We start from the raw sequence: 24431 nt of genomic DNA on the forward strand, positions 1-24431 counted from the left end.
CCACCTACTTCATGACGACATGCAAGCAGTGATCCTGACCATCGGATCCACCACAGACCCAATTCAAGCACGGACCGGGGTCAAGCAAGGCTGTGTCATCGCACCAACGCTCTTCTCGATCTTCCTGGCTGCAATGCTCCATCTCACCCTCAGTAAGCTTCCCGCTGGAGTGGAGCTAATCTACAGAACAAACAGGAAACTGTTCAACCTCTGTCGCTCCAGTCCAGATCCAAGGTCGTCCCATCCTCTGTCATCGAATTACAGTATGCAGACAACGCTTACGTCTGCGCACATTCGGAGGTCGAACTCCAAACCATTGTCAGCACCTTGACCGAAGCGTACGAGAGCATGGGCCTTACACTAAACATCCATAAAACAAAGGTCCTCTACCAACCTGCCCTCGCCACACAGTACTGCTCCCCGATTATCAAAATCCATTCATGAGGCCTTGGACAATGTGGACCACTTTCCATACCTCGGGAGCCTACCATCAACAAGGGCAGACATCGATGATGAAGTCCAACACCGCCTTCAGTGTGCCAGTGCAGCCTTCGGTCGCCTGAGGAAGAGAGTGCTTGAAGACCAGGACCTCAAACCCAGCACCAAGCTCATGGTCTACAGAGCAGTAGTGATACCCACCCTCCTGTATGCTTCAGAGACGTGGACCATGTACAGCAGGCACCTCAAAACACTGGAGAGGTACCACCAATGCTGCCTCCACAAGATTCTGCAAATCCATTGGCAGGATAGGCACACCAAATCAGTGTTCTCACTCAGGCCAACACCACCAGCAGCGAAGCTTTGACCATGCTCGATCAGCTCCAATGGGCCACATCGTCCGCATGCCCGATAAGAGACTCCCAAAACAAGCACTCTATTCGGAGCTCCGACGTGGCAAGAGAGCCTCAGGTGGGCAGAGGAAATGCTTCAAGGACACCCTCAAAGCCTCCTTGAAAAAGTGCAACATCCCCACCGACACCTGGGAATCCCTGGCCCAAGACCATACAAAGTGGAGGAGAAGCATCCGGGAAAGCGCCGAACACAGAGTCTCTTCGTCGGGAGCAAGTGGAAGCCAAGCGCAAACAGCAGAAGGAGCGCACGTCAACCCAAGCACCCCACCCACCCGCCCCCTTCAACCACTATCTGCCCCACCTGTGACAGAGACTGTAGGTCCCGCATTGGACTCATCAATCACATGAGAACTCATTTTTAGTGTGGCAGCAAGTCATCCTCGGTTCCGAGGGACTGCCTAAGAAATGACACAAACTACATACAGAACTATATGTTTCAAAAGGAATTTAATAATAAATTAATTGGGTGAGGAAATGCACAAGTAGCAGATACTTGCAATTACTTGACGTCTAAAGTATCAATCCTCAGTTACACCTTCTTGGTGATTTTACTGGTTCTCTGATTAAGTGCTTTATCTTTCTTGATTCTTTTAAATCATGCTTGTTTTCCATTACTGCCAAAAAAAATTAGATATTTGATTTATAATCAGAATTAGAGAATTTTGTCAAATTAGAATCTTGATTAATAGAGTATTGTGAGCTATTAAATCATTTTTATGCTGCTAATTTTAGCAGAGACTCCAGAGGTGATGTGGAGTGAACAGACTTTCTTCTACTGAAGACTGTTAAATGCTGTGCAGATATTGATGCAAATTGATTTTTTAAAAAGTGCTATTTTAGAATTCTGCTACTAAAGTTTGGTTATAATACTGAATGTGAAATGACTGTTATAGATGGATTTATTATCTCCAATTGGGTTAAATGCTGTGGCACTACAATTTTCCGTAGCACTCCTGGGTTAGGAAATTTAAAAAAATCATCCATAGATTCTGTTCCCAATTGCCATCCAACGATCTCTGCTGGAAAATGCCAATACATAGATGCCATGAAAGAGTAAGATCAGCTTCAACTTCTATCCTACACAGCTGAATAGTCTACGGGCATTAAAAGTCTAGGCTTGAGCATGAAGAATTGCCATTTGGGTGAGGTATGGGAGATGAGGGGGAATGCTATCAATAATGGAGCCATTCATCAGCATGATTCAGCACTTCCAAGAGAAAGTGAAAAAGAAAATTTAGGGATAAATGTTCCAATGGCTCAAGTGCAATAATTGTAACCAACATGTAAACTTTTTTCAAAGCTGGAGTTTAATCTGCATTGAGGATAGAAAGGAGGTCCCAGTTCAACAAAGAGATTTAAAATATGACTGTTACTATTTACTTGGACATTGAAGTTTCATTTTCTGCAGCCTGTGTTTAAAAAGAGTTAAAAATATTTTTTTCCAATTTACAAAGCTAAGACAAGTCAATTGAAAAATTCTGCAAGTTAGTAATTAAAATGCAAATGTCAGGATTAATACTACCAGCAACAGCATTTTATTACAAATCATACATGGCATGTCTGAAGTGTTTTTCTCACATGAAACGCCATCAGCCGAGAAAACATATCACGTCAGGAACTACGGTTGCCATGGGGAAGGCTTCCCAGACAGCTGATGTTTGGCTGTCTGAAAGAAATAAACTTCAAAGGTCCCACTTGCAAGGGTTTGGCCTCCAGCTGGAGGTACGCACAGACAGGCCTTGATTTTCAGAAAAGAAAATAACAACCATTTAGTAGGAAATTTCAAAGCTACCAGGAGAACAAGGCTGTTCCTCATAACTGTACAGTTTGGGTCTGACGTTATTCCCCTCATTTCTTTCAAGTAGTCAGGAAGCACCAGTTGTTACACCATACTCAATTCTGCCTCACGGATCAAAACAAAAACGGCAACAGCTTGGAAATTGGGAGTACGTGGCCAGCTGTGACATTCAATCTTTACACCACAAATGAAAATGCCCAAATAGCAACCACGGCACAAAGCAGCCATATTGGCATATTCAAGAGCGATACAAGGATGAAAATGTGCCTACTACTTTTATGCTGGCAATATAGGCCAGAGATGACACTCTCTCATCAGGTCAGCTTGGTTCACAAGACACAAGAGTCAAATTTCTGGAAGCAGTGGCATGATGCAATTCAATGTTATCGGACACAAATCATGGGTTAGTTTTCACTGAATATGAACAGTGATCTGAATTAAAGAACTGACTGCTGCAATGGGTTGGCTGGAACTGATAATGAAGGGATCCTAAAACTAGTTTGAGAGCAATGTTAGTGTGCTTCTGAATTAGCATAAATCCAACCACAGGACTGCACATAATTCATTGAAAATTTGCACTACACTGCCAGTTTCACCCAGAAAGACCACAAGGATGGCAGGTGAGAAGTGTAGTTGGATTAAGGTATGGACTTGGCACATTGCACAGGAATGCTTGCCGTCATCAATAGGTACAAAACAGAAACACATTTCTTTACCCAGCACTCAAATTTGGTCAAGATAAAAATATACCTTGAAATGTTTGGATTAGAGATGTTTTTGTCCAAACTGCACCTCTGCTATCCTGCTTCAAAGTTGCAATAACTCTGGTTGGAAGTATTCACACCAAAGGCACTTCAGTTGGTAGTTCATTAATTAAACAATTCAGTGCTGCTTCAACACTTAGATCATAACCTTTACCTTGTAGGAGCAAATTGAAAATCTATGCAGTGCAATTCTGTACCGGCAGATTGAGTAAATTGCAGCTGCCACTAATCTACTGCACTGTTATGGAATTCAGTGGGTTATATGGAGGGTGTAAAATGTATAATGTCCACGCAACACAGTATTTAATTTGAAAAAGGAACGAAATGAACCCAGATTTGAAAATAGTTGAAGATTTAACTTAGTTATGAGGCACCAGTTAGAACATTCCAATTTACATAATTTCACAAGAAACACATACAAGTTTTTTGCTCAACTATTATGGAGTTTTCCCTGCATGGCATCTCAAGATTAGCTGTCACATGCTAATATGCAAGATGTGAAGGTTTGCTGAGGTAAAGAAACAAGCGCTTGGACAAAAAGCACAATTTTAGTCAAAAGAAGGTCTTAAGAGAAAATTCAGCATTTTATACAAATTAATTTTACCTCTGTATCCAGCAGCATTAGTCTTCCAGTCTGGAGCATTCAGATGGCCAGAGCGTGATGTCCTCACAATAATATGCTGCACATCCCTCCAATTAAGGTATGGGCTGAAAGAGAAGAACGGATTTTAAATATATTCATCTTTCAAAACTCAGCCCAAATTTTAAAAGCAAACAATTCAAATCCAAGGGAAACCAAACCAAAAATTTCAGCTCCGAATTCTCATGCAATTTCAAGTTAAATACGCAGCCCACTTTATTCACTTAAAGGTAACATTCACAAAAAATCTTCAGGAACATTAATAAATAACCTCCTGTTGCTCCAATTACTACTTTTTATCTCAATTTAACTGACTGCATCGGATACTTTAAATTTAATTGAGAAGGAAATGGCATGCAATTTGTCTCCAGAGGGCTTTGTTTCTGGTTATTAGCTATTAATCATTGCCAAGTTAAATTCCTCTTAAAAGGGGCTGCACTGTTGATTGATAAGGAAAGCTTTATTTTTAAAATGGTACAATATTTTTTTTTTTTTTTTTTTTTTTTTGACGTGAGCCCACAGATCGTGGAAAGACATTCTGCAGTCATTGAGGTTCTTCTATTCTAAAAAAGGGAATCTTCAATTTTCTGTTGCCTTTATATTGAAGCAGGCTGATCCAGCATTACTCACAAAGAAGAATAGTTTTGTCTCCAATCAAAACAGCAGAAATATTTGAAACCCCTGCAGGACTGAATCTTAAAATACTATGAAGGAATCATAAATATGTATTCTGAAAATCTAATAATTCTGCTTTGAATGTCAACCATGCTCCAGAACTAGCCGGGACTCGAGCCAAGCTGTTCCAGTACAGCTACAACACTGGGATCTACCCGCCAATGTGGAAAACTGCCCACAAAAAGCAAGACAAATCCAATCCGGCCAATTACCACCCCATCAGTCTACCCTCCATTATCAGCAAAGTGATGGAAGGTGTCGTCGTCTATCACGCGATACTTACTCACAAATAACCTGCTTAACGATGCTCAGTTTGGGTTCCGCCAGGACCACTCGGCTTCAGATCTCATTACAGCCTTGGTCCAAACATGGACAAGAGCTGAATTCCAGGTGAGGGGAAAGTGACTGCCCTTGACATCAAGGTAGCATTCGAGTGTGGCATCAAGGAGCCCAAGTTAAATTGAAGTCAATGGGAATCAGGGGGAAAACTCTCCACTGACTGGAGTCATACCTAGCACAAAGAAATATGGTTGCGGTTGTTTTTGGTCACAGGACATCGCTGCAGGAGCTCCTCAGGGCAGTGTCCTACGCCCAACCATCTTTAGCTGCTTCATCAATGACCTTCCCTCTATCATAAGGTCAGAAGTGGGGATGTTCGCTGATGATTGCACAGCGTTCATTTCCATCTGCAACTCCTCAGATAATGAAGCAGACCATGCCCGCATGCAGCAAGACCTGGATAACATTAAGGCTTGGGCTCATAAGTGGCAAGTAACATTAGTGCCACAAAAGTGCCAGGCAATGAATATCTGCAACAAGCAAGAGTTCAACCACCACCCCCTGACATTCAATGGCATTACTATCGCCAAATTCCTCCAACATCAACATCCTGGGAGTCACCATTGACCAGAAACTTAACTGGACCAACCACATAAATGCTGTGGCTACAAGAGCAGGTCAGAGGCTGGGTATTCTGCAGCGAGTGTCTCACCTCCTGATGCCCCAAAGCCTTTCCACCATCTACAAGGCACAAGTAAGGAGTGTGATGGAATACTCTCCGCTTGCTTGGATGAGTGCAGCTCCAACAATACTCAAAAAGCTCGACACCATCCAGGACAAAGCAACCCGCTTGATTGGTACCCTATCCACCACCTTAAAACATTCACTCCCTCCACCCAAAAAGCTCGACACCATCCAGGACAAAGCAGCCTGCTTGATTGGTACCCTATCCACCACCTTAAACATTCACTCCCTCCACCACTGGCGTACCGTGGCTGCAGTGTGTACCATCTATAAGGTGCACTGCAGCAACTCACCAAGGCTTCTTCAACAGCACTTCCCAAACCCACAACCTCTACCATCTAGAAGGACAAGGGCAGCAGGCACATGGGAACACCATCATCTGCAAGTTCCCCTCCCAAGTTTACATACCATCCTGACTTGGAAATATATCGCCATTCCTTCATCGTTGCTGGGTCAAAATCTTGGAACTCTCTCCCCAACAGCATTGTGGGAGTACCTTCACCACAGACTGCAGCAGTTCAAGGCAGCTCACCACCACCTTCTCAAGGGCAATTAGGGATGGGCAATAAATGCTGGCTTTGCCAGAGACGAATAAAAAAAATAAAAGCAGAGAATTGTGCTGCCTTTGAAGGGCAGTAAACTCATCCACAATATGACATGAGTTATTCAAACTATGACGATTAGAGCCTCTCAGTTAGTTTGAAATACAACTGTCCAGGTGCACTGCTCAGTGGACTACAGAGCTGAATCAGATTTCACAGCCCAGTTAGAAAGAGACTTGCCCCATGGATTGAAAGCTTTGTAAATTAGTCATAAATACTACAACTTATCTATAAATTGAAGAAAACATGACTTTTCATTGTAGCAGAGCAACAGGAAAGGAAACTGAAAGTATTATTTCATGGATGTCATCAATTCTAATGGATCCAAGTTAATTGCACTGGTGCATTAGTACGGTTATATCATCAGTGTGAACAATTTCATTTCGGTGAGGGAGGGAGTTGGGAAAGAGGGAGAAAAATTAAATAAAACGAGGACAATTTGGTTTTGTAGCTCACCTGATGGCTCAGTTGGTAAAAGCACCGATCAGTTTGGAACAGAGGCCTACAGACTGCTGAGTTGAGAGATCTCAGCCAGGGTGGTAGTAATAATGCTACCTTGGACTCAGCACCCTATGGCATGACTGTTTGAGGGTAGGAGAGGAGAGAAAAAGAGGATGAAAAAGAAACCAAAAGAATGTTAAGATTCATCCTCCTGCTCGGCATATATGGACGTTTCAGTGAACATGCGATCAGACGTGGCTTCAATGACCCCACTGTTGATTAAGCTGCTCATGTTCGCTGTCTCTTTCACACATTAAAAGTGACTACTTGGCAAGTTACCAGAGGAACAGCAGAATCTAGAAGCCATACCACACCATGAATTACAACCATCAAGAGAATGGAAAGGAGGGAGAAACCAGGAAATACATTTCTAAAAAATGGTAGTGAAAGGTAAGTTGTACTTCAGTTTGCTAGATTATGCTACTTGTTACACATTGTTCTCAGAAGAACATTTATCCCCTCCCCAGATCTGGCAGGACATTCATTGAGGTTTTTGTTTGCAATACAGGCTTTAAAAAAAAAATGCATCAAAATGGAAATTTTAAATAAAGTAGACGTTAAAGGGGTCAAAGGTAGTTTGAAAATGAAGGCGGCATGCCTAGAAGGGATGTCTCATTATGTATACTCATGGCTAGTTGAGTGGGCTAGAGAGAAGTATGCGGTCTCAAGTTGGTTTGAACCCAGTGCGCTTCAAGCCAATGCTGGGATGCAGTCAGGATGGGTTGATCGCCATTAGCCATAACTTGACTATCTGTGCATAAATGAAAACGTACAACGGGACAACAGATGAAAAGGCACAACTACTGATGCATTCCAAGTCCAAAAGTGCAAGTTACAACAACATGTGTCAGCAAGTAGAGGGTGAGGGGGGGGGGGGGGGGGGCGGTGAAATCAACTAACCTGTGTATTATAACCTTTTAACCAAGTATCTATAACTTGAATGACTAATTGTTGCGAGTTACAATTAGTATTTTGGAGATTGAAAAAAAATGGAAATTAAATTGTTGGAATGTAAACCTTCCACAGTCTGAAACAGAGGTGAACTGCACAATTACTAGGCATCTATCTGAGCCAGACTGCTTATATGATCTGCAACACATTTGGTTTCAAATCCATTACGTCACATGCACTGGCTGCAAGTCTACCTTTGTTGTTATTCATCCTGGTGGCTTTAATAAAGAAATTGCAGCTCTGGCTGCTAAGGAACACTGGTGGACATACTGAATTAGTGTGACTGCGAACAAATTCTTCTTTCAAAAAAAGCTAGGTAGGGGGCTTTTGCGTTTCCAGCTGAGTTTAGATGGGAGCAGCTGCATTGTAAAATGTAATTTTACAACAGCAAGAGCCATTACTGGCTGGGTCAAACCACAGCCTCTAAGAGGAAACCAGTTTCTCAGGACACAGCTGGAATAAAAATGTCAAGTTCTGCATGAAGGAACACAGTCATCCTGTGAAATGTCAGAGCACCAAGCTCTTCACCAATCTCACTATTGCGTGCACTTCAGTCACTGATCCCATTTTCTATAAGCCACCATCTCCTCATGATGCACTTTTACGTTTGCAGCTTCTGTAGCTCGGCTCATGGGAGAGCAGCATCTACGTGCAGTTCCCCCTATTATTTTTACTAAAACAGGCTCCATTATCCTCATAGTAGAATTGTAGACCTATGAAAATGTGAGTTGATGATTCTGCCATCTGGATAAGGAAAGCAGTTTTAACAATGTAATGTGAACACGGAGAGTTACACACAAACATAATTCGCCCAAGATCCAAACCTAGAAGTGCTAAATATAAAAGTGCCGATTGAGTCATCAGACTCTAGAGAGCTGCGCCCAAGACCTTGGCCTCTATTGCCACACAAGCATTAGGTTCATGTTTTAAGAACCCAGCTTTTGATTATGCCAAAAGTCTGCAACCAGAAACTTCTTACTGGAGTCATAAATGGCCTTTGAGTTTAGGGTGGAGTTGGGGATGGGAGGGGGAAGGGTATGAGGAGGGGGGTTTGTGTTACCCCCAGGTCTCTGTCCCTTTTAAAATTGTACCATTTAGTTTATATTTCCTCTCCTCATTCTTCCTACCAAAATAAATCACTTACTACTTGTGTTAAATTTCATCTGCTATGTCTGCACCCATTTCACCAGTCTTCCTCACTATTTACTGTACTACATTTGAGTTTCGGGTCATCTTCAAATTTTGAAATTAAGCCCTGTATACACAAGTCCAGGTCATTAACATATCAAAAAAAGCAGCGGTCCTAATTCCGACCCCTGGGGGACGCCACTGCACACTTCCTTCCAGTCTGAAAAACAACTTAACCACTACTCTGCTTTCTCGCCCTTAGCCAATTTTCTTTCCATGCAGCCACTGCCCCTTTAATACCATGGAATATAGAAGGTTAAGGGGCAATTTGATTGAGGTTTTTAGGATATTGAAAGGGATTGATAGGGTAGAAAGAAACTTTTTCCACTGGTGACAAACCTACTGGAGTTTTTTTTTTTTTTTTTTTTTTTTTTTTTTTTTGAGGATGTAACTGGTAGAATAGCTAAGGGTGAACCAGTGGATGTGGTGTATTTGGATTTTCAGAAGGCCTTTGATAAAGTCCCATAAGAGGCTAGATTGCAAAATTAAAGCACATGAGATTGAGGGTAATATACTGGCATGGATTGAAAATTGGTTAACAGACAGGAAACAGAGTAAAAAATAAATGGGTCTTTTTTCGGGGTGGCAGGCGGTGACTGGTGGGGTACCGCAGGGATCAGTACTTGGGCCCCAGCTAGTCATAATATAGTCATAATATATATCAATGATTTGGATGAGGGAACCAAATGTAATATTTCAAAGTTTGCTGACGACACGAAACTAGGGATTTTGAGTTGTGAGGAGGTTGCAAAGAGGCTTCAAGGCAATTTAGGCAAGTTGAGTGAGTGGGCAAATACATGGCAGATGCAGTATAACATGGATAAATGTGAAGTTCTCCACTTCGGTAGGAAAAACAGAAGAGTATTATTTAAATGGCGATAGATTGGGAAATGCTGATGTACAAAGGGACCAGGTGTCCTTGTACATCAGTCACTCAATGCCGTGCTCAGTGCATTTTATTTTATACACCCAATACGTACATATTCCACTCTCGTAACGTTCTTCAGGAGTCAAGCAGTGTGTCTTATAAAGACGTTGTGTGTTAAGAGTATAAACATTTCAAAACTTTAGAAAAAAGTCTGGAGCCAGAATCTGATAGGCTTACAACAGAGGATGTGTTATAACCAGAACATGAAGTGATCAGGCACCCAGATATCTGGTCTCTTCCTTCATCCTCCTACAGTGCAACTTGGTAAAACAGTATTGCGTTCTCCAGCTCTCGCAGGAGATTCAAGGAATGCTGTTGGCTATCGCAGCTTCCTTCCTTACCTAAAATTGAAACCTACGTACATATCAATGGGCACTACATTTGCAGATATACTTAAAAAGTCCATAAGGGCAAGTAGTATGGGAAAATTAAATTGGCATACTAGAGGAAGTGCTTGGGTGTGGTTAAGACACGTTTTTGAGGTGGAATACAGAGAGATTTACTTTGCATTAGTCTGCGTTATACCTGGTTGGGGACAATGTCTCTGGAGTCAAAGGACCTTGATAACCTAATTGGACCAACTGTACTCTAGCTCATGGAGCAATATGGATATAAGATTTTATAGGGAATCTAACTAGCAAAATTGGAATAGGCATTCAAAAAGACAATATTAAAAGTAATCTGAAACAAACATGTGGGACATCTGACAATTCAAGTAAGGTAGGTTTTGCCTCCAATTGGAAATAGGGAAATATCAGGCAATCTGGAGCCAGTTCTTTGAGACCCACTTAACACAAACTACCCCCTCAATGCATGAGGAGCACTGACCCTAGAGAAAGGGAAATGTGTTTGGGTGATATGCCTGTCATGTTTGAATAGCTGGCATTGTGTGCAAGGTGTGAGATGTATGTGCAAGGCGTGAGATGTATGTGCAAGGCAGCAGCAGTGGCAAGTGTGTGAGGGTAAGATGATGTTGTGAGGATCGAGAGGCATGAGTCATGATTGCTAGAGATTGTTGGTAGGTGAGTGATGGGGGTATGGTGCATTGAGCAGTGAGAGAGGCTAGTGGTGCAGTTGGTGGGATTTGAAGATGCATTCACTCACCTTGACCACTCGTGAGGTCATTAAACTTCTTCCTGCACTGGATCCATGTTCTGGGGGAAAAGGCTAGTGGCACTGACCACTTCAGCAATCTCATCCCACTGCCTTCAAACAGTGTGTCTGGAAGGCCTATGATCTGAATGCCTAGAGCGCAGTGTCCCTTTAAATAGTGCTTCCAGTTAGGCAGTGCCTGAAGCCAATTCCGCAAGGTTTTACACGGCAGGTTAGTTGCTGGGTGGGGCTTCTGACAGTTAAAATCGCGTTGGGCTGCCAATTACATCATAGAACCCTGATTTGCATGTATTCATGAAGCATCCTCTTGCTTCCAGCAGGCACCTCAATGCAGTCAACACTTAAACCGGTGGCCAGTACAATTATAGCTGGAATGGGGTGGCAAGTCAAGTCTATATTTTAATCATTTTCTTTAAAAACAATAAAATGAAACTATGGTCTACTTTTGATTCAAAGTTGCTTAATTCAAATTATTTGAATTTAATTTTTAGTACCAAATTCCCACTTTGCTGTGTTATTTACCTTACTCACTTCAATTATTGGACAATTCAACATTTTTAGTGCAAACATTTTAATCAGTAGACTGTACTGCAGTAGACATTTTCTCTGGCTTACAGGGGACACAAGGTTCACTTTCACTTCAGGACATAAGCACATAATCTAGGCTGACAATTCAGTGCAATACTGCATGGTCAGAAGTGCTGTCTTTCAACTGAGAAGTTTAATCGAGGTTGTGTCTGCCCTCTCAACTGGACGTAAACGATCCCATGGCATTATTTGAAGAAAATCAAGGGAATTCTCCTGGTATCCTGTCCAACATGTATTCCTCAGCCAACATCACAAATGGTTTAAATGGGCATTTATCTAAATTCTATTTGTGGGTCCTTGCTGTGTGCAAGTTGGCTGCTGCATTCCCTACATTACATCAGGGACCACACTTCAGAAGTAATTCAGTGTTTGTACTTTGGGCCATCCAAAAGATCATGAAAGGTGCTATATAAATGCAAATTCTCTCTTATACCAGAGTGACCAGTGATGCTGAACCCGGGAAAATATTTAGCATAAAACACATAAGGGGATAACTACACATGGGTATGATCTGGTGGCCATTACGGAAACATGGCTGCAAGATAATCATGACTGGGAACTAAACATACGAGGGTATTTGACAATTAGGAAGGACAGAGAGGAAGGAAAGGGAGGTGGGGTTGCTATGTTAATCAAGGATGGAATCACTGCAATAGTCAGAAATGATATTGGGTCAAAGGATCAGGATAGTGAAATAGTTTGGGTGGCGATAAGGAATAATAAGGGGAAAAAGTCACTAGTGGGCGTAGTCTATAGGCCTCCTAACAGTTGCAACTCTGTTGGTCAGAGTATAAATCAGGAAATAGTTGGGGCTTGTAATAAGGGAACAGCTATAATCATGGGGGATTTTAACTTTCATATTGACTGGACTAATCAAATTGGGCATGGCAGCCTTGAGGAAGAGTTCATAGAGTGTATTAGGGATGGGTTCCTTGAGCAGTATGTAACTGAACCAACCAGGGGGCAGGCAATCTTAGATCTGGTCCTGTGTAATGAGACAGGATTAATAAAAAATGTCCTAGTAAAGGATTCCCTTGGAATGAGTGACCATAATATGGTTGAATTCCAAATTCAGTTTGCGGGTGAGAGAGTTGGGTCTCAAACCAGCGTACTGAGCTTAAATAAAGGAGACTATGAAGGTATGAGAGTAGAATTGACTAAAGTGGACTGGGAAAATAGATTAAGGTGTAAGACGGTATATGAGCAGTGGTGTACATTCAAGGAGATACTTCACATCTTTCAAGATAAATATATTCCAGTGAGGAAAAAAGGAAGTAAAAGAAAAGACAGCCATCCGTGGCTAAGTAATAAAGGATAGTATCCGACTGAAAACAAGGGCATATAAAGTAGCCAAATCTAGTGGGAGGATAGAAGATTGGGAAGCATTTAAAAGCCAGCAAACAATAACTAAAAGATTAATTAAGAAAGGGAAGATAGATTATGAAAGTAAACTAGCAAAAAATATAAAAACCAGATAGCAAGAGTTTCTACAGCTATATAAAAAGAAAAAGGGTGGCTAAAGTGAACGTTGGTCCCTTAGAGGATGGGACCAGGAAACTAGTGGTGGGGAACATGGAGATGGCAAAGACGCTGAACAAATATTTTGTATCAGTCTTTACAGTAGAGGACACTAAAAATATCCCAACACTGGACAAACAGGGGGCAATGGGGGGGGGGGGGAAAGGAGCTAAACACAATTAAAATCACTAAGGAGATGGTACTCAGTAAAATAAATGGGACTTAAGGCGGATAAATCCCCCGGACCTGATGGCCTACATCCTAGGGTCTTGAGAGAAGTGGCGGTAGGGATTGTGGATGCATTGGTGATTATTTTCCAGAACTCCCTGGATTCAGGAAAGGTCCCAACAGTGCAACTCATCAAAGAGTGCTCTGAGTTTGGGTAAGTGAGAGTTCTTTAATTGTTATTTCTCTTTAAATCATTCTTGATAAGATTATTTAAGCAGTTTAAGTAAAGGGGAAAAGTTAAATATTTGGGATTCTGTTGGTTTAAGAAGAGTAAAACAAGGTTACACTGCAGTAGGAGTAAATTGGCACAGCAGGCAGTGGAAACCAGTTTTCTAACCAATCAGCAGGGGTGACTCATTTGGCTGTAAACAAACAAACAGTATAAAAAGACCAGTCCTAGTGCGAGTCATCAAAGAGTGCTGTGAGTTTGGGTAAGTGAGAGTTAGGGTAAGTGGGGTGTTAGGTGCTCTTTTCAAACTTTAACTCTGTGGGTTGTAGTTAATAAGGCCTTTCTGGTGCAGAGTGACTGTTGGTAAACCATTTAACTGGTGTAACTAGAGGGATTGATTTAATTTAAATCCAATTAATTAAAGGGGACACTAGCATCTAAAATCAGGCAGAGGGTGTCCATAACTAACAATAAAAAATTTAATTAATGACATAGAATGGAGGTGGTGATGTTTTACTGTTGCGAGATGTGGGAGCTGGTGAACCCCATTGAGGCTCACGGTGATTACGTCTGCGACAAGTGTCTGCTGCTACAGGAACTCCAGCTCCGTGTTGATGAGCTGGAGTCTGAGCTTCAGACACTGCGACACATCAGGGAGGGGGAGAAGTACCTGGACTCTGTATCAGGAGGTGGTCACACCTATGAAGTTAATTAATTCAGATGTAGCCCATGGTCAGGGACAGGACGGTGTGACTACGAGTGAGGCAGGTACGGGGATCCAGGAGGTAGAGCTGGAGGAGCCACAGCCCTTGCTCTTGTCCAACAGGTTCGAGGTTCTTACTCCCTGTGGGGACAGGAGCAGGGACGGCAGGGAGGATGAGCAACCTGGCCACAGCACCGTGGAACAGGGGGCCATTCAAGAGGGGGGAGTAAATACAAATGTTGTAGTGGTAGGGGATAGTATTATTAGGGGGATAGATAGAGTTCTCTGCAGCCGATAGCGAGAGTCCCGAAGGCTGTGTTGCCAGGGTTAAGGACATCTCCTCTGGGCTGGAAAGAAACTTGCAGTGGGAGGGGGTGGATCCAGTTGTCGTGGTCCATGTTGGTACAAATGACGTAGATAGGACTAGGAAGCCGGTTCTGTTAAAGGAGTATGAGCAGCTAGGGGTCAAATTAAAAAACAGAACCTCAAGGGTAATAATCTCTGGATTATTACCTGAGCCACGAGCGAATTTGGCTAGGACAAATAAAATTAGAGAGTTAAATGCGTGGCTCAAAGACTGGTGTGGGAGAAATGGGTTTTGCTTCCTGGGACACTGGCACCAGTACTGGGGCAGGAGGGAGCTGTTCCGTTGGGACGGGCTTCACTTGGCCAGTGCTGGGACTAGAGTCCTGGCGGATCATATAACTAGGGCTGTAGAGAGGGCTTTAAACTAACTAGTGGGGGGGAGGTTCCTAGAGAGCAAATAATAAAAATGACAACAGAGAAGGTCATAGACTTAGGTAGCAGTGGGGAAATTAAAAACCAGAGCGTGTCAGGAAGGGGCAGAAGGTATGGAGTAAAAGGTAAAGTAATAAAAAGGGCAAAAGCAGGAACTAAGTGTCTCAAAACATATTTGAAAGTTCTCTATCTGAATGCACGTAGCATTCGTAACAAAATAGACGAGTTAATGGCACAAATAACTACATATGGGTATGATCTTGTGGCCATTACAGAAACATGGCTGCAGGGTGACAATGCCTGAGAATTAAACATACCAGGTTATTTAACGATCAGGAAGGACAGGCAGGAAGGAAGGGGAGGTGGGGTGGCTATGTTAATAAAAGGAAGGAATCACTGTAATACAGAGAAATGATATTGGGTCAAAAGATCAGGATAATGAAACACTTTGGGTGGAGGTAAGGAATAATAAGGGGAAAAAAACTAGTGGGCGTAGTCTATAGGCCTCTGAACAGCGGCAACTCTGTTGGACAGAGTATCAATCAGGAAATAGTTGAGGCTTGTAATAAGGGAACATCTATAATTATGGGGGATTTTAACTATCATATTAATTGGACAAATCAAATTGGGCAGGGCTGCCTTGAGGATGAGTTCATTGAGTGTATTAGAACATAAGAAATTGGAGCAGGAGTAGGCCAATCGGCCCCTCGAGCCTGCTCCACTAGGGATGGGTTTCTTGAGCAGTATGTAACTGAACCGACCAGGGGGCAAGCAACCTTAGATCTGGTCCTGTGTAACGAGACAGGATTAATTAAAAATGTCCTAGTAAAGGATCCCCTTGGAATGAGTGACCATAACATGGTTGAATTCCATATTCAATTAGAGGGCGAGAAGGTTGGATCTCAAACAAGCGTGCTAAGCTTGAATAAAGGAGACTATGAAGGCATGAGAGCGGAATTGAGTAGAGTGGATTGGGAAAATAGATTAAAGGGTAAGACGATACATGATCAGTGGTGTACATTTAAGGAGTTATTTTACAACTTCCAAAAAATATATATTCCACTGAGAAGAAAAGGGTGTAAAAGAAAAGACAGCCATCTGTGGCTAAGTAAAGAAATTAAGGATAGTATTCGACTAAAAACAAGGGCATATAAGGTAGCCAAATCTAGTGGGAGGATAGAGGATTGGGAAAACTTTAAAAGACAGCAAAAAATAACAAAAAGATTGATTAAGAAAGGGAAGATAGATTATGAAAGTAAATTAGCAAAAAATATAAAAACAGATAGTAAGAGTTTTTATAGTTATATAAAAAGAAAAAGGGTGGCTAAAGTAAATGTTGGTCCCTTAGAGGATGAGACTGGGAAATATGGGGATGGCAAAAACACAATGAATATTTTGTATCAGTCTTTACAGTAGAGGACCCTAAGAATATCCCAACACTGGACAAACAGGGGGCTATAGGGGGGGGGGGGGGGGTGGGTGGAGGAGCTAAACACGATCAAAATCACTAAGGAAGTGGTACTCGGTAAAATAATGGGACTCAAGGCGGATAAATCACCTGGACCTGATGGCTTACATCCTAGGGTCTTGAGGGAAGTGGCGGTAGGGATTGTGGATGCATTGGTAATAATTTTCCAAAACTCCCTGGACTCGGCAAAGGTCCCGGCAGACTGGAAAACTGCTAATGTAACACCCTTATTTAAAAAGGGCAGTAGACAGAAGGCTGGAAACTATAGACCAGTTAGCCTAACATCTGTGGTAGGTAAAATTTTGGAGTCCATTATTAAGGAGACAGTAACAGGACATTTGGATAATCATAATTTATAGGACAAAGTCAGCATGGTTTTATGAAGGGGAAGTCATGTTTGACAAATTTGCTGGAGTTCTTTGAGGAAGTAACATATAGGCCTAGAAATTGGGTATAGCCCCGCTGGAGGCATTAGAACTGGCGCTGCGCAAAGTTTATAGCCAGACGAAACTTATCGCTGCCTCGCGAGATATTGGGTTGCATCGCCCCCAAAGGGGATTGAGGCGCTAACTCAGACATTGCACGGGGCTCCTAAGGGGCAAAAGTTCAGGCGCTACCCAATATCGTCGCGGACGGGCGCAGCGCAGGTGATCTCAATTACCGGAAACCACGAGACTTCCAGGCGCCAGCCGGCTCTTAAAGGGGTGTAAGAATTCGCAATAATTTACAGTTCTGAAGATCAATTTTTTTGATTAAAGAATCCCTGGGCGTTGTGCTTTTAAATTTCCAAGGATAAAAATGGCTGTCACCACATGGCCGAAGACAAAGGGCAATGCTTTGTTTACAAAGCAATTGAATGCTATTAGCATTTGTTTGTATATCGAGTGGATACATCTAAACTGCAGAAGACACTTTTGTACCTTGAATGGGAAACGTTTAACAATCGAATGGGTTTTAAATCACCCAGCACTGGACAATAGGGCTGTTGCATTCTTTTGTTTCAGCCCAGGGAGCTCCGGAAGACACATTAACCCAGTCTAACCACTTTGAGTTAGCCAATCACAGCTTTCTCTTGTGTATTGGACCCTTTGGGTGGGGAACTTTGCACACAGCCCTTGCAAGGCAGAACGGCAGGGGCCTCACCAGGTATAAAGATAGATGCTGAGAAGCTATCTCGCTCTCTTACTTCGCTGGACCAAAGGTGAGCAGGGTGTTCTGACTCAACAAGGCAACCTAGCAGGAGTTTGGGGTGGTGAATTGAGGGCAATTGCTAAGATTGTTTAAATAACATTGTAGCCATTGTATCCCTCGTTTTCGCCGTCTGCAACCCCGTTATATGGTTTTACTGTAATTACTGTGTTCGTGTGGTAGTTTGATATTTTGATTATAGTTTCTTTTAGTTAATAAAACTTGATTTTTTTCTCTCATCCAAACCACTTGTTCCGGTTTAATTATAAGTTCCTCCACTCAGAACTAAAGGAGGGGTAGCGATTCGGAACCGCTGTTTTAAAATTGGTTTTATTGGAATTGGTCTGAGTGCCGGCAAAGGCTGCAAGACCAGGAAAATTACTTTAAACCAGTTTAAAGAAGCCCCCAACCCTTACAGGGGTGGGTCAGTCAGCCTGAGCTGCTACACTCAACGCCCTGTAGGCCTCAGAATCGACGCTCGCCCTTCTCTGGCGCAACAAGCTTGGTGAGGATGGAGAAGGCGAGACAGAGAGCAGAGCGCTTCAGCACTGAGGCCCTGGACCACTTGGTGTCTGCAGTTGAGCGCCGTCGAGATGTTCTGTATTCTGACAATGGCAAGAGGCCGAATCAAAAGGCTTACCGGCGATCTTGGAGGGAGGTTTCTCAGAGGGTCAACTCCAACAGCTTGGCGACCAGGACCCCTGTTCAGTGCAGGAAGAAATTCAATGACCTCACTCGGGTCGTTAAGGTGAGTGTTGGTTATGCAAACTTCTGATTCCCTCCATCTGCACCTAACTTCGAGGACCCTGTTGCCATGATGCCCCAATGGCCATCTGTCAGCAAGCACCCATGGCCCTTTCTGGGCACACACATGGACATTTCTCTCAAGGCATCATGTAAGGGCTGTTGCACCATGGGGGGCATGAGATGATCTCTCAAGGCATCATGTTACAGAACTTCCCCTTCTTTCCCCTGCAGTCCAAGCTGGCGACGATGCGGAGGGAGCAGCGTCGAACCGGTGGCGGACCTCCACAAGTCGTCACTCTGACGGATCGAGGAGAGAGTGCACCAGATTCTTGGAGGACGTCTGTCTGGTCCTGTAACCGCTGCAGCTGCCGACCCCATTTCCGACAGCGAGGGCAAGGCTCTCTCCTTTTTCAGCTGTTTCCTTCCACTTGGTCCCCCCCGCCAGCATGCTTGCTCAGTGTGCAGCCATGTCAGAGCCTTTCTGCCAACCTGTCCTTTTGCTAAAACCACTCTTCCACCTCCCTGCTTTCAGATGATGCATCACCAACTGGGGGTCGACGCCCTGAAGCTGCCAGTGCCTCCGGAGTTGAGGATCAGGAGGAAGCCGGCCCATCCGCTCCAATCTCAGAGGAGCATACACATGTACAGACTGGGGATAGTAGTTCCCTGGAGGGGAGGGGGGGGTGGCTCTGATGATCAGGCAGTTGCCGGACCAAGCGGCATGCAGCAACGCAAGGGGGTTTGGCAAGTTCGGCCACCGTCTCCCCGGAGGGCAAGGCAGGTAACGATGACTGCTGCACAGAGTGCAGAGGAGGTGCGTCGCCTGGCTGAAATGAGCACCCAGGCCCGACTCAGGCACACTGAGCTGATGGCTGCAGTGGGGAGGATGCCTCAGTCAATAGAATGACTGGCAAAGAGTGTGTTGGACTTCGGGGCAACAATGGACAGGACTCTCCAGGGCTTTGGGGCAACAATGGAGGGGTCTGTCGAGGGCTTTGCACCAACAATGGAGAGGACTGTCCAGGGCTTCGAGGCTGCTATGGAAAGGACTGTTCAGGGCTTCGGACAATCCCTGGAAAGGTCTGTCCAGGGCTTGTCCGAGGCAGTGGAGCGGTCAGCACCGGCCTTGTCCGAAGCAATGGAAAGAACTGTCCAGGGCTTCTCCGAAGCACTGGCACCTGGCTCACAGGTCCTCACTGCTGCCACGCAGTCACTTGCCGGCCTCGTCCACACCCAGATTGAGGCAACGCGAACTCTCACTGCAGCCACCCTATCTGCCTCAGCTAGGATCACCCTGCGCCCTTCCAGTACCACATGAGGCCAGGAATCAGTGGAGCAGTCGCTTGTGGCGGTGGAGCCGAGCTGGTCCGGTCCCCTCCGAGAGCCAGTGTGTCGTCCGACCATGGTGCAGGTGTCCTCTCTTGGCAGGTGACCATTGCTCATGCCACCGCTGGAATGTCTGCAGTCCAGCTGCCACCACCTGCAGTTCACACTGCTTCCAGCCATGGCCAGATCAAGCAGCCAGCCTCCGCACCCTCCAAGGCCAGAGGTCGTCCAGGCCGTCCATCAGGGGCTTCTGCGCTTCCAGTCAGCAGGCGTCCCCCAGCCTTCACCCCGCCACTGGGGTTCAATTACGTAGGAGCAGCAGGGAGAGAAGGGGCCGCCCGCGAAAGAGAAGTCGTTCTCCATCAAGGGGAGAGCAGTAGAGGGAGGTCGTGAGATGTTTGTTTGGCCAAACTCGAGGAGACCCTCACCTGTTGGACTCCTCCTCCTCCACCAGAGGGAAGGTGATGAATTGACGCCTTCTCCTATAAAGGGCAGCTGTAACTTGCCGGATGCAGCAGTGGACTGAGAGATAATCGCGATGTCCCCAATGGCTCACTGAAAGGATCCGTTGCCATAAAAATTGAGACCAAGAGTCAGTTTAGCAGCCACCGACAGAGGTCATGCACCGTTGACGCGGCTGCAGATCCTCAGTAAGCAGGTGGCACAGCTCAGTAACAACGTCCATCCCAATTCAGAGCCGTCGCACACACTGCTCCTCCGACATGTCAAGGTATGACCCCTAAAGACCCTCGCAGCATACCCTCGGATTGGGCAACCTCCATTGCCCCTCCTCCTCCTTCTGGCCAATTCCGGCCCTCTCTCCCCCACCGTCTTTCTGCCCCTTCATGGTGTTCAGCCAGGAGCCCGTCGCCCTCCAAAGCATCTCCCATTCCGATGCCAGTTGGTCAGAAGGCTGTTAGGTCGAGTGCTCCAACTGCTCCGGACAGGTTTGAGGGTCCCAATTACTCTAATGCTAAAATCCAAAAACTCTGCTCCACAGTAGCTGCCCAAATCTCTCCACCAACGATCGCAATGAACAGGCCAAGTGGCTGAAGTTTCTATACTAGAGCTGTCCCCTTTAAATAGCACCCCCAACTCAGAGAAGGGCCAAACGCTCCCTGGAACTGTCACTAATAGTGCTAGGCGTTAAGGCTCCGGGCGCCACCCAATATCCGCTCAGGCGCCCCTAAAAGGTGTTGCACGATGAAATGACGTCATTGTGTGCTTGCGCTCGCGAGCGCGCGCAAACACTTAGCGCAGGCGTTAAATGTACAGTCAATATAGGAGTTGTCGCTATCTTCATTGCGCCCACCCCAACATTAGGCAACGCCCCAATTCTCGGTCTCTTAAGGCGCTAACCACTGGCGCAAACAACGCAATTTCTAGGCCACAGGGTGGATAAAGGGGAACCAGTGGACGTAGTGTATTTAGACTTCCAAAAGGCATTTGACAAGGTGCCACACAAAAGATTATTGCTTAAGATTAAAAATCACAGGATGGGGGTAATATTCTGGCATGGATAGAGGATTGGCTATTTAACAGAAGGCAGAGAGTTGGGGTAAATGGTTCATTCTCAGACTGGCAATCAGTAACTAGTGGTGTTCCGCAGGGGTCAGTGCTGGGTCCCCAACTCTTTACAATCTATATTAACGATTTGGAGGAGGGGACCGAGTGTAACATATCAAAGTTTGCAGATGATACTAAGATGGGAGGGAAAGTAGTGAGTGAGGAGGACATAAAAAAACCTGCAAGGGGACATAGACAGGCTAAGTAAGTGGGCAGAGATTTGGCAGATGGAATACAATACTGGAAAGTGTGAGGTTATGCACTTTGGCAGGAAAAATCGTAGAGCAAGTTATTATCTTAATGGCAAGAAACTGGAAAGTACTGAAGTACAAAGGGATCTGGGGGTCCTGGTGCACGAAACTCAAAAGGTTGGTATGCAGGTGCAGCAAGTGATTAAGAAGGCCAATGGAATGTTGGCTTTCATTGCTAGGGGGATAGAATATAAAAATAGGGAGGTATTGCTTCAGTTGTACAAGGTATTGGTGAGACCGCACCTGGAATACTGCGTACAGTTTTGGTGTCCATACTTAAAGGACATACTTGTTCTCGAGTCAGTACAAAGGTGGTTCACTCAGTTAATCCCAGGGATGAGGGGATGGACATATGAGGAGAGGTTGAGTAGAATGGGACTCTACTCATTGGAGTTCAGAAGAATGAGAGGCGATCTTATTGAAACATAAGATTGTGAAGGGGTTGGATCGGGTGGATGCGGGGAAGATGTTCCCGATGATGGGTGAAACTAGAACTAGGGGGCATAGTCTTAGAATGAGGGGCTGCTCTTTCAAAACTGAGATGAGGAGGAACTACTTCACTCAGAGGGTGGTAGGTCCATGGAATATGCTGCCCCAAAAAGCTGTAGAAGCTACATCATTACATAAATTTAAAACAGAAATAGACAGTTTCCTAGAAGTAAAGGGAATTAAGGGTTACGGGGAGCGGGCAGGAATTTGGACATGAGTCTAGGTTCGGATCGGACATGGCCCTGTGGGTAGCGGAGCGGGCCCAGGGGCCATGTAGCCTGATCCTGCTCCTATTTCGTGTGTCTAATTCTGTTAGATTCAGGAGATGGTTCTGTGATAGTAGATTGGCGGTTAGAATCAGATCAGCCATGATCTTATTGAATGGCGGAGCAGGCTCGAGGGGCCTATTGGCCTACTCCTGCTCCTATTTCTTATGTTCTTATGGGAAAACTGCTAATGTAACACCCTTATTTAAGAAGGGAAGTAGACAAAAAGCTGGAAACTATAGACCAGTTAGCCTAACATCTGTGGTTGGCAAAATGTTGGAGTCCATTATTAAGGAAACAGTAACAGAGCATTTGGATAAACATAATTTAATAGGACAGAGTCAGCATGGTTTTATGAAGGGGAAGTCATGTTTGACAAATTTGCTCGAATTCTTTGAGGACGGAACATACAGGGTAGATAAAGGGGAACCAGTGGATGTAGTGTATTTGGATTTCCAAAAGGCATTTGACAAGGTTCCACACACAAGATTACTGATCAAGATTTTTAAAAAAAATCACAGGATTGGGGGTAATATACTGGCATGGGTGAAAGATTGGCTATCTAACAGAAAACAAAGAGTTGGGATAAATGGTTCATTCTCGGGCTGGCAATCAGTAACTAGTGGTGTTCCGCAGGGGTCAGTGCTGGGACCCCAACTCTTTACAATCTATATTAACGATCTGGAGGAAGGGATCGAGTGCAACATATCCAAGTTTGCCGATGATACAAAGATGGGAGGGAAAGCAGTGAGTGAGGAGGACATAAAAAACCCGCAAAAGGACATAGACAGGCTAAGTGAGTGGGCAGATTTGGCAGATGCAATATAATGTTGGAAAGTGTGAGGTTATGCACTTTGGCAGAAAAAAATCAAAGAGCAAGTTATTATCTAAATGGAGAGAAACTGCAAAGTGCTACAGTACAAAGGGATCTGGGGGTCCTGGTGCATGAAACACAAAAAGTTAGTATGCAGGTGCAGCAGGTGATCAGGAAGACCAATGGAATCTTGGCTTTTATTGCGAGGGGGATGGAGTATAAAAACAGGGAAGTCTTGCTGCAGTTATACAGGGTATTGGTGAGGCCACACCTGGAATACTGCGTGCAGTTTTGGTTTCCATATTTAAGAAAAGATATACTTGCTCTCGAGGCGGTTCAGAGAAGGTTCACTCGGTTGATTCCGGAGATGAGGGGGTTGACGTATGAGGAAAGGTTGAGTAGGTTGGGACTCTACTCATTGGAGTTCAGAAGAATGAGAGGCGATCTTATCGAAACATATAAGATTGTGAGGGGGCTTGATCGGGTGGATGCGGTGAGGATGTTTCCACTGATGGGCGAGACTAGAACTAGGGGGCATAATCTAAGAATAAGGGGCTGCCCTTTCAAAACTGAGATGAGGAGAAACTTCTTCACTCAGCGGGTAGTAAATCTATGGAGTTTGCTACCCCAGAGAGCTGTGGAAGCTGCAACATTAAATAAATTTAAAATGGAGATAGACAGTTTCCTAGCAGATAAGGGAATTAGGGGTTACAGGGAGAGGGCAGGGAAGAGGACGCGAGTCTAGATTCGGATCAGCAATGATCCTATTGAATGGCAGAGCAGGCCCGAGGGGCCGTATGGCCTACTCCTGCTCCTACTTATGTTCTTATGTTATGATAGTTCAAGAAAATGCATTTACATTTTATGAATGGATGACATATATGTTCACACCCATTTTGAAGCCATTGTACAATTAAGGGTACATTCACATATATATGTATACGGCTGGGTGCTGCCGCTCCCGCGCTCTGTGTTACTCTTTCCCTCCCTGCCCCTCTCTCTGTCCCTTCCCCCCGTCTCTCCCTGCCCCTGTCTGTCCCCTCTCTCTCCCCTCCCCCTCTTTTGGCACCCGTGGAAGGACTTTGAAAATTGAGCCCGGCCACGGTGGCCGTGCGGGGCCTAGCGCTGAGGGCCCGGCCGGGCTCTCGGGCCGAGACAGACCCCAGCTGAGCTCCCGGTGCGCGCGGCTGCCGCGCCGCGGGTGGCGCGGTTTATGGCCGGCCGCTGACGCTCCCCCGCCCGCTGTGTCTCGGGCCGAGCGGTTGGGAGGCCCGACCAGAGTGACTCCAACTCACCTCCCGCTCCCGGAGCCGCAATGTGGGGGTTTGTTTGGCTGGT

General features: G+C 44.8%; 2 protein-coding genes across 11 annotated transcripts in view; one reads left to right on the top strand and one right to left on the bottom strand.

Annotated features, from left to right (window-relative positions):
* pcsk5b (proprotein convertase subtilisin/kexin type 5b) overlaps positions 1 to 24431 on the bottom strand; it is a 679955-nt gene that overhangs the window by 481557 nt on the left and 173967 nt on the right. For all 5 annotated transcript variants that reach the window (XM_085986077.1, XM_085986086.1, XM_085986095.1 and 2 more), the window contains exon 10: positions 4018 to 4121. In XM_085986077.1, the coding sequence (XP_085842203.1) occupies positions 4018 to 4121 (104 nt within the window). The remainder of the gene's footprint in view (positions 1 to 4017; positions 4122 to 24431) is intronic.
* carnmt1 (carnosine N-methyltransferase 1) overlaps positions 1 to 24431 on the top strand; it is a 1199612-nt gene that overhangs the window by 297038 nt on the left and 878143 nt on the right. The window lies entirely within an intron of this gene.

The sequence above is a fragment of the Somniosus microcephalus genome, chromosome 1 (genome assembly GCF_052327205.1).
Source record: "Somniosus microcephalus isolate GS21.2 chromosome 1, FLI_Smic_1.0, whole genome shotgun sequence".
Taxonomy (NCBI): Eukaryota; Metazoa; Chordata; class Chondrichthyes; order Squaliformes; family Somniosidae; genus Somniosus; species Somniosus microcephalus.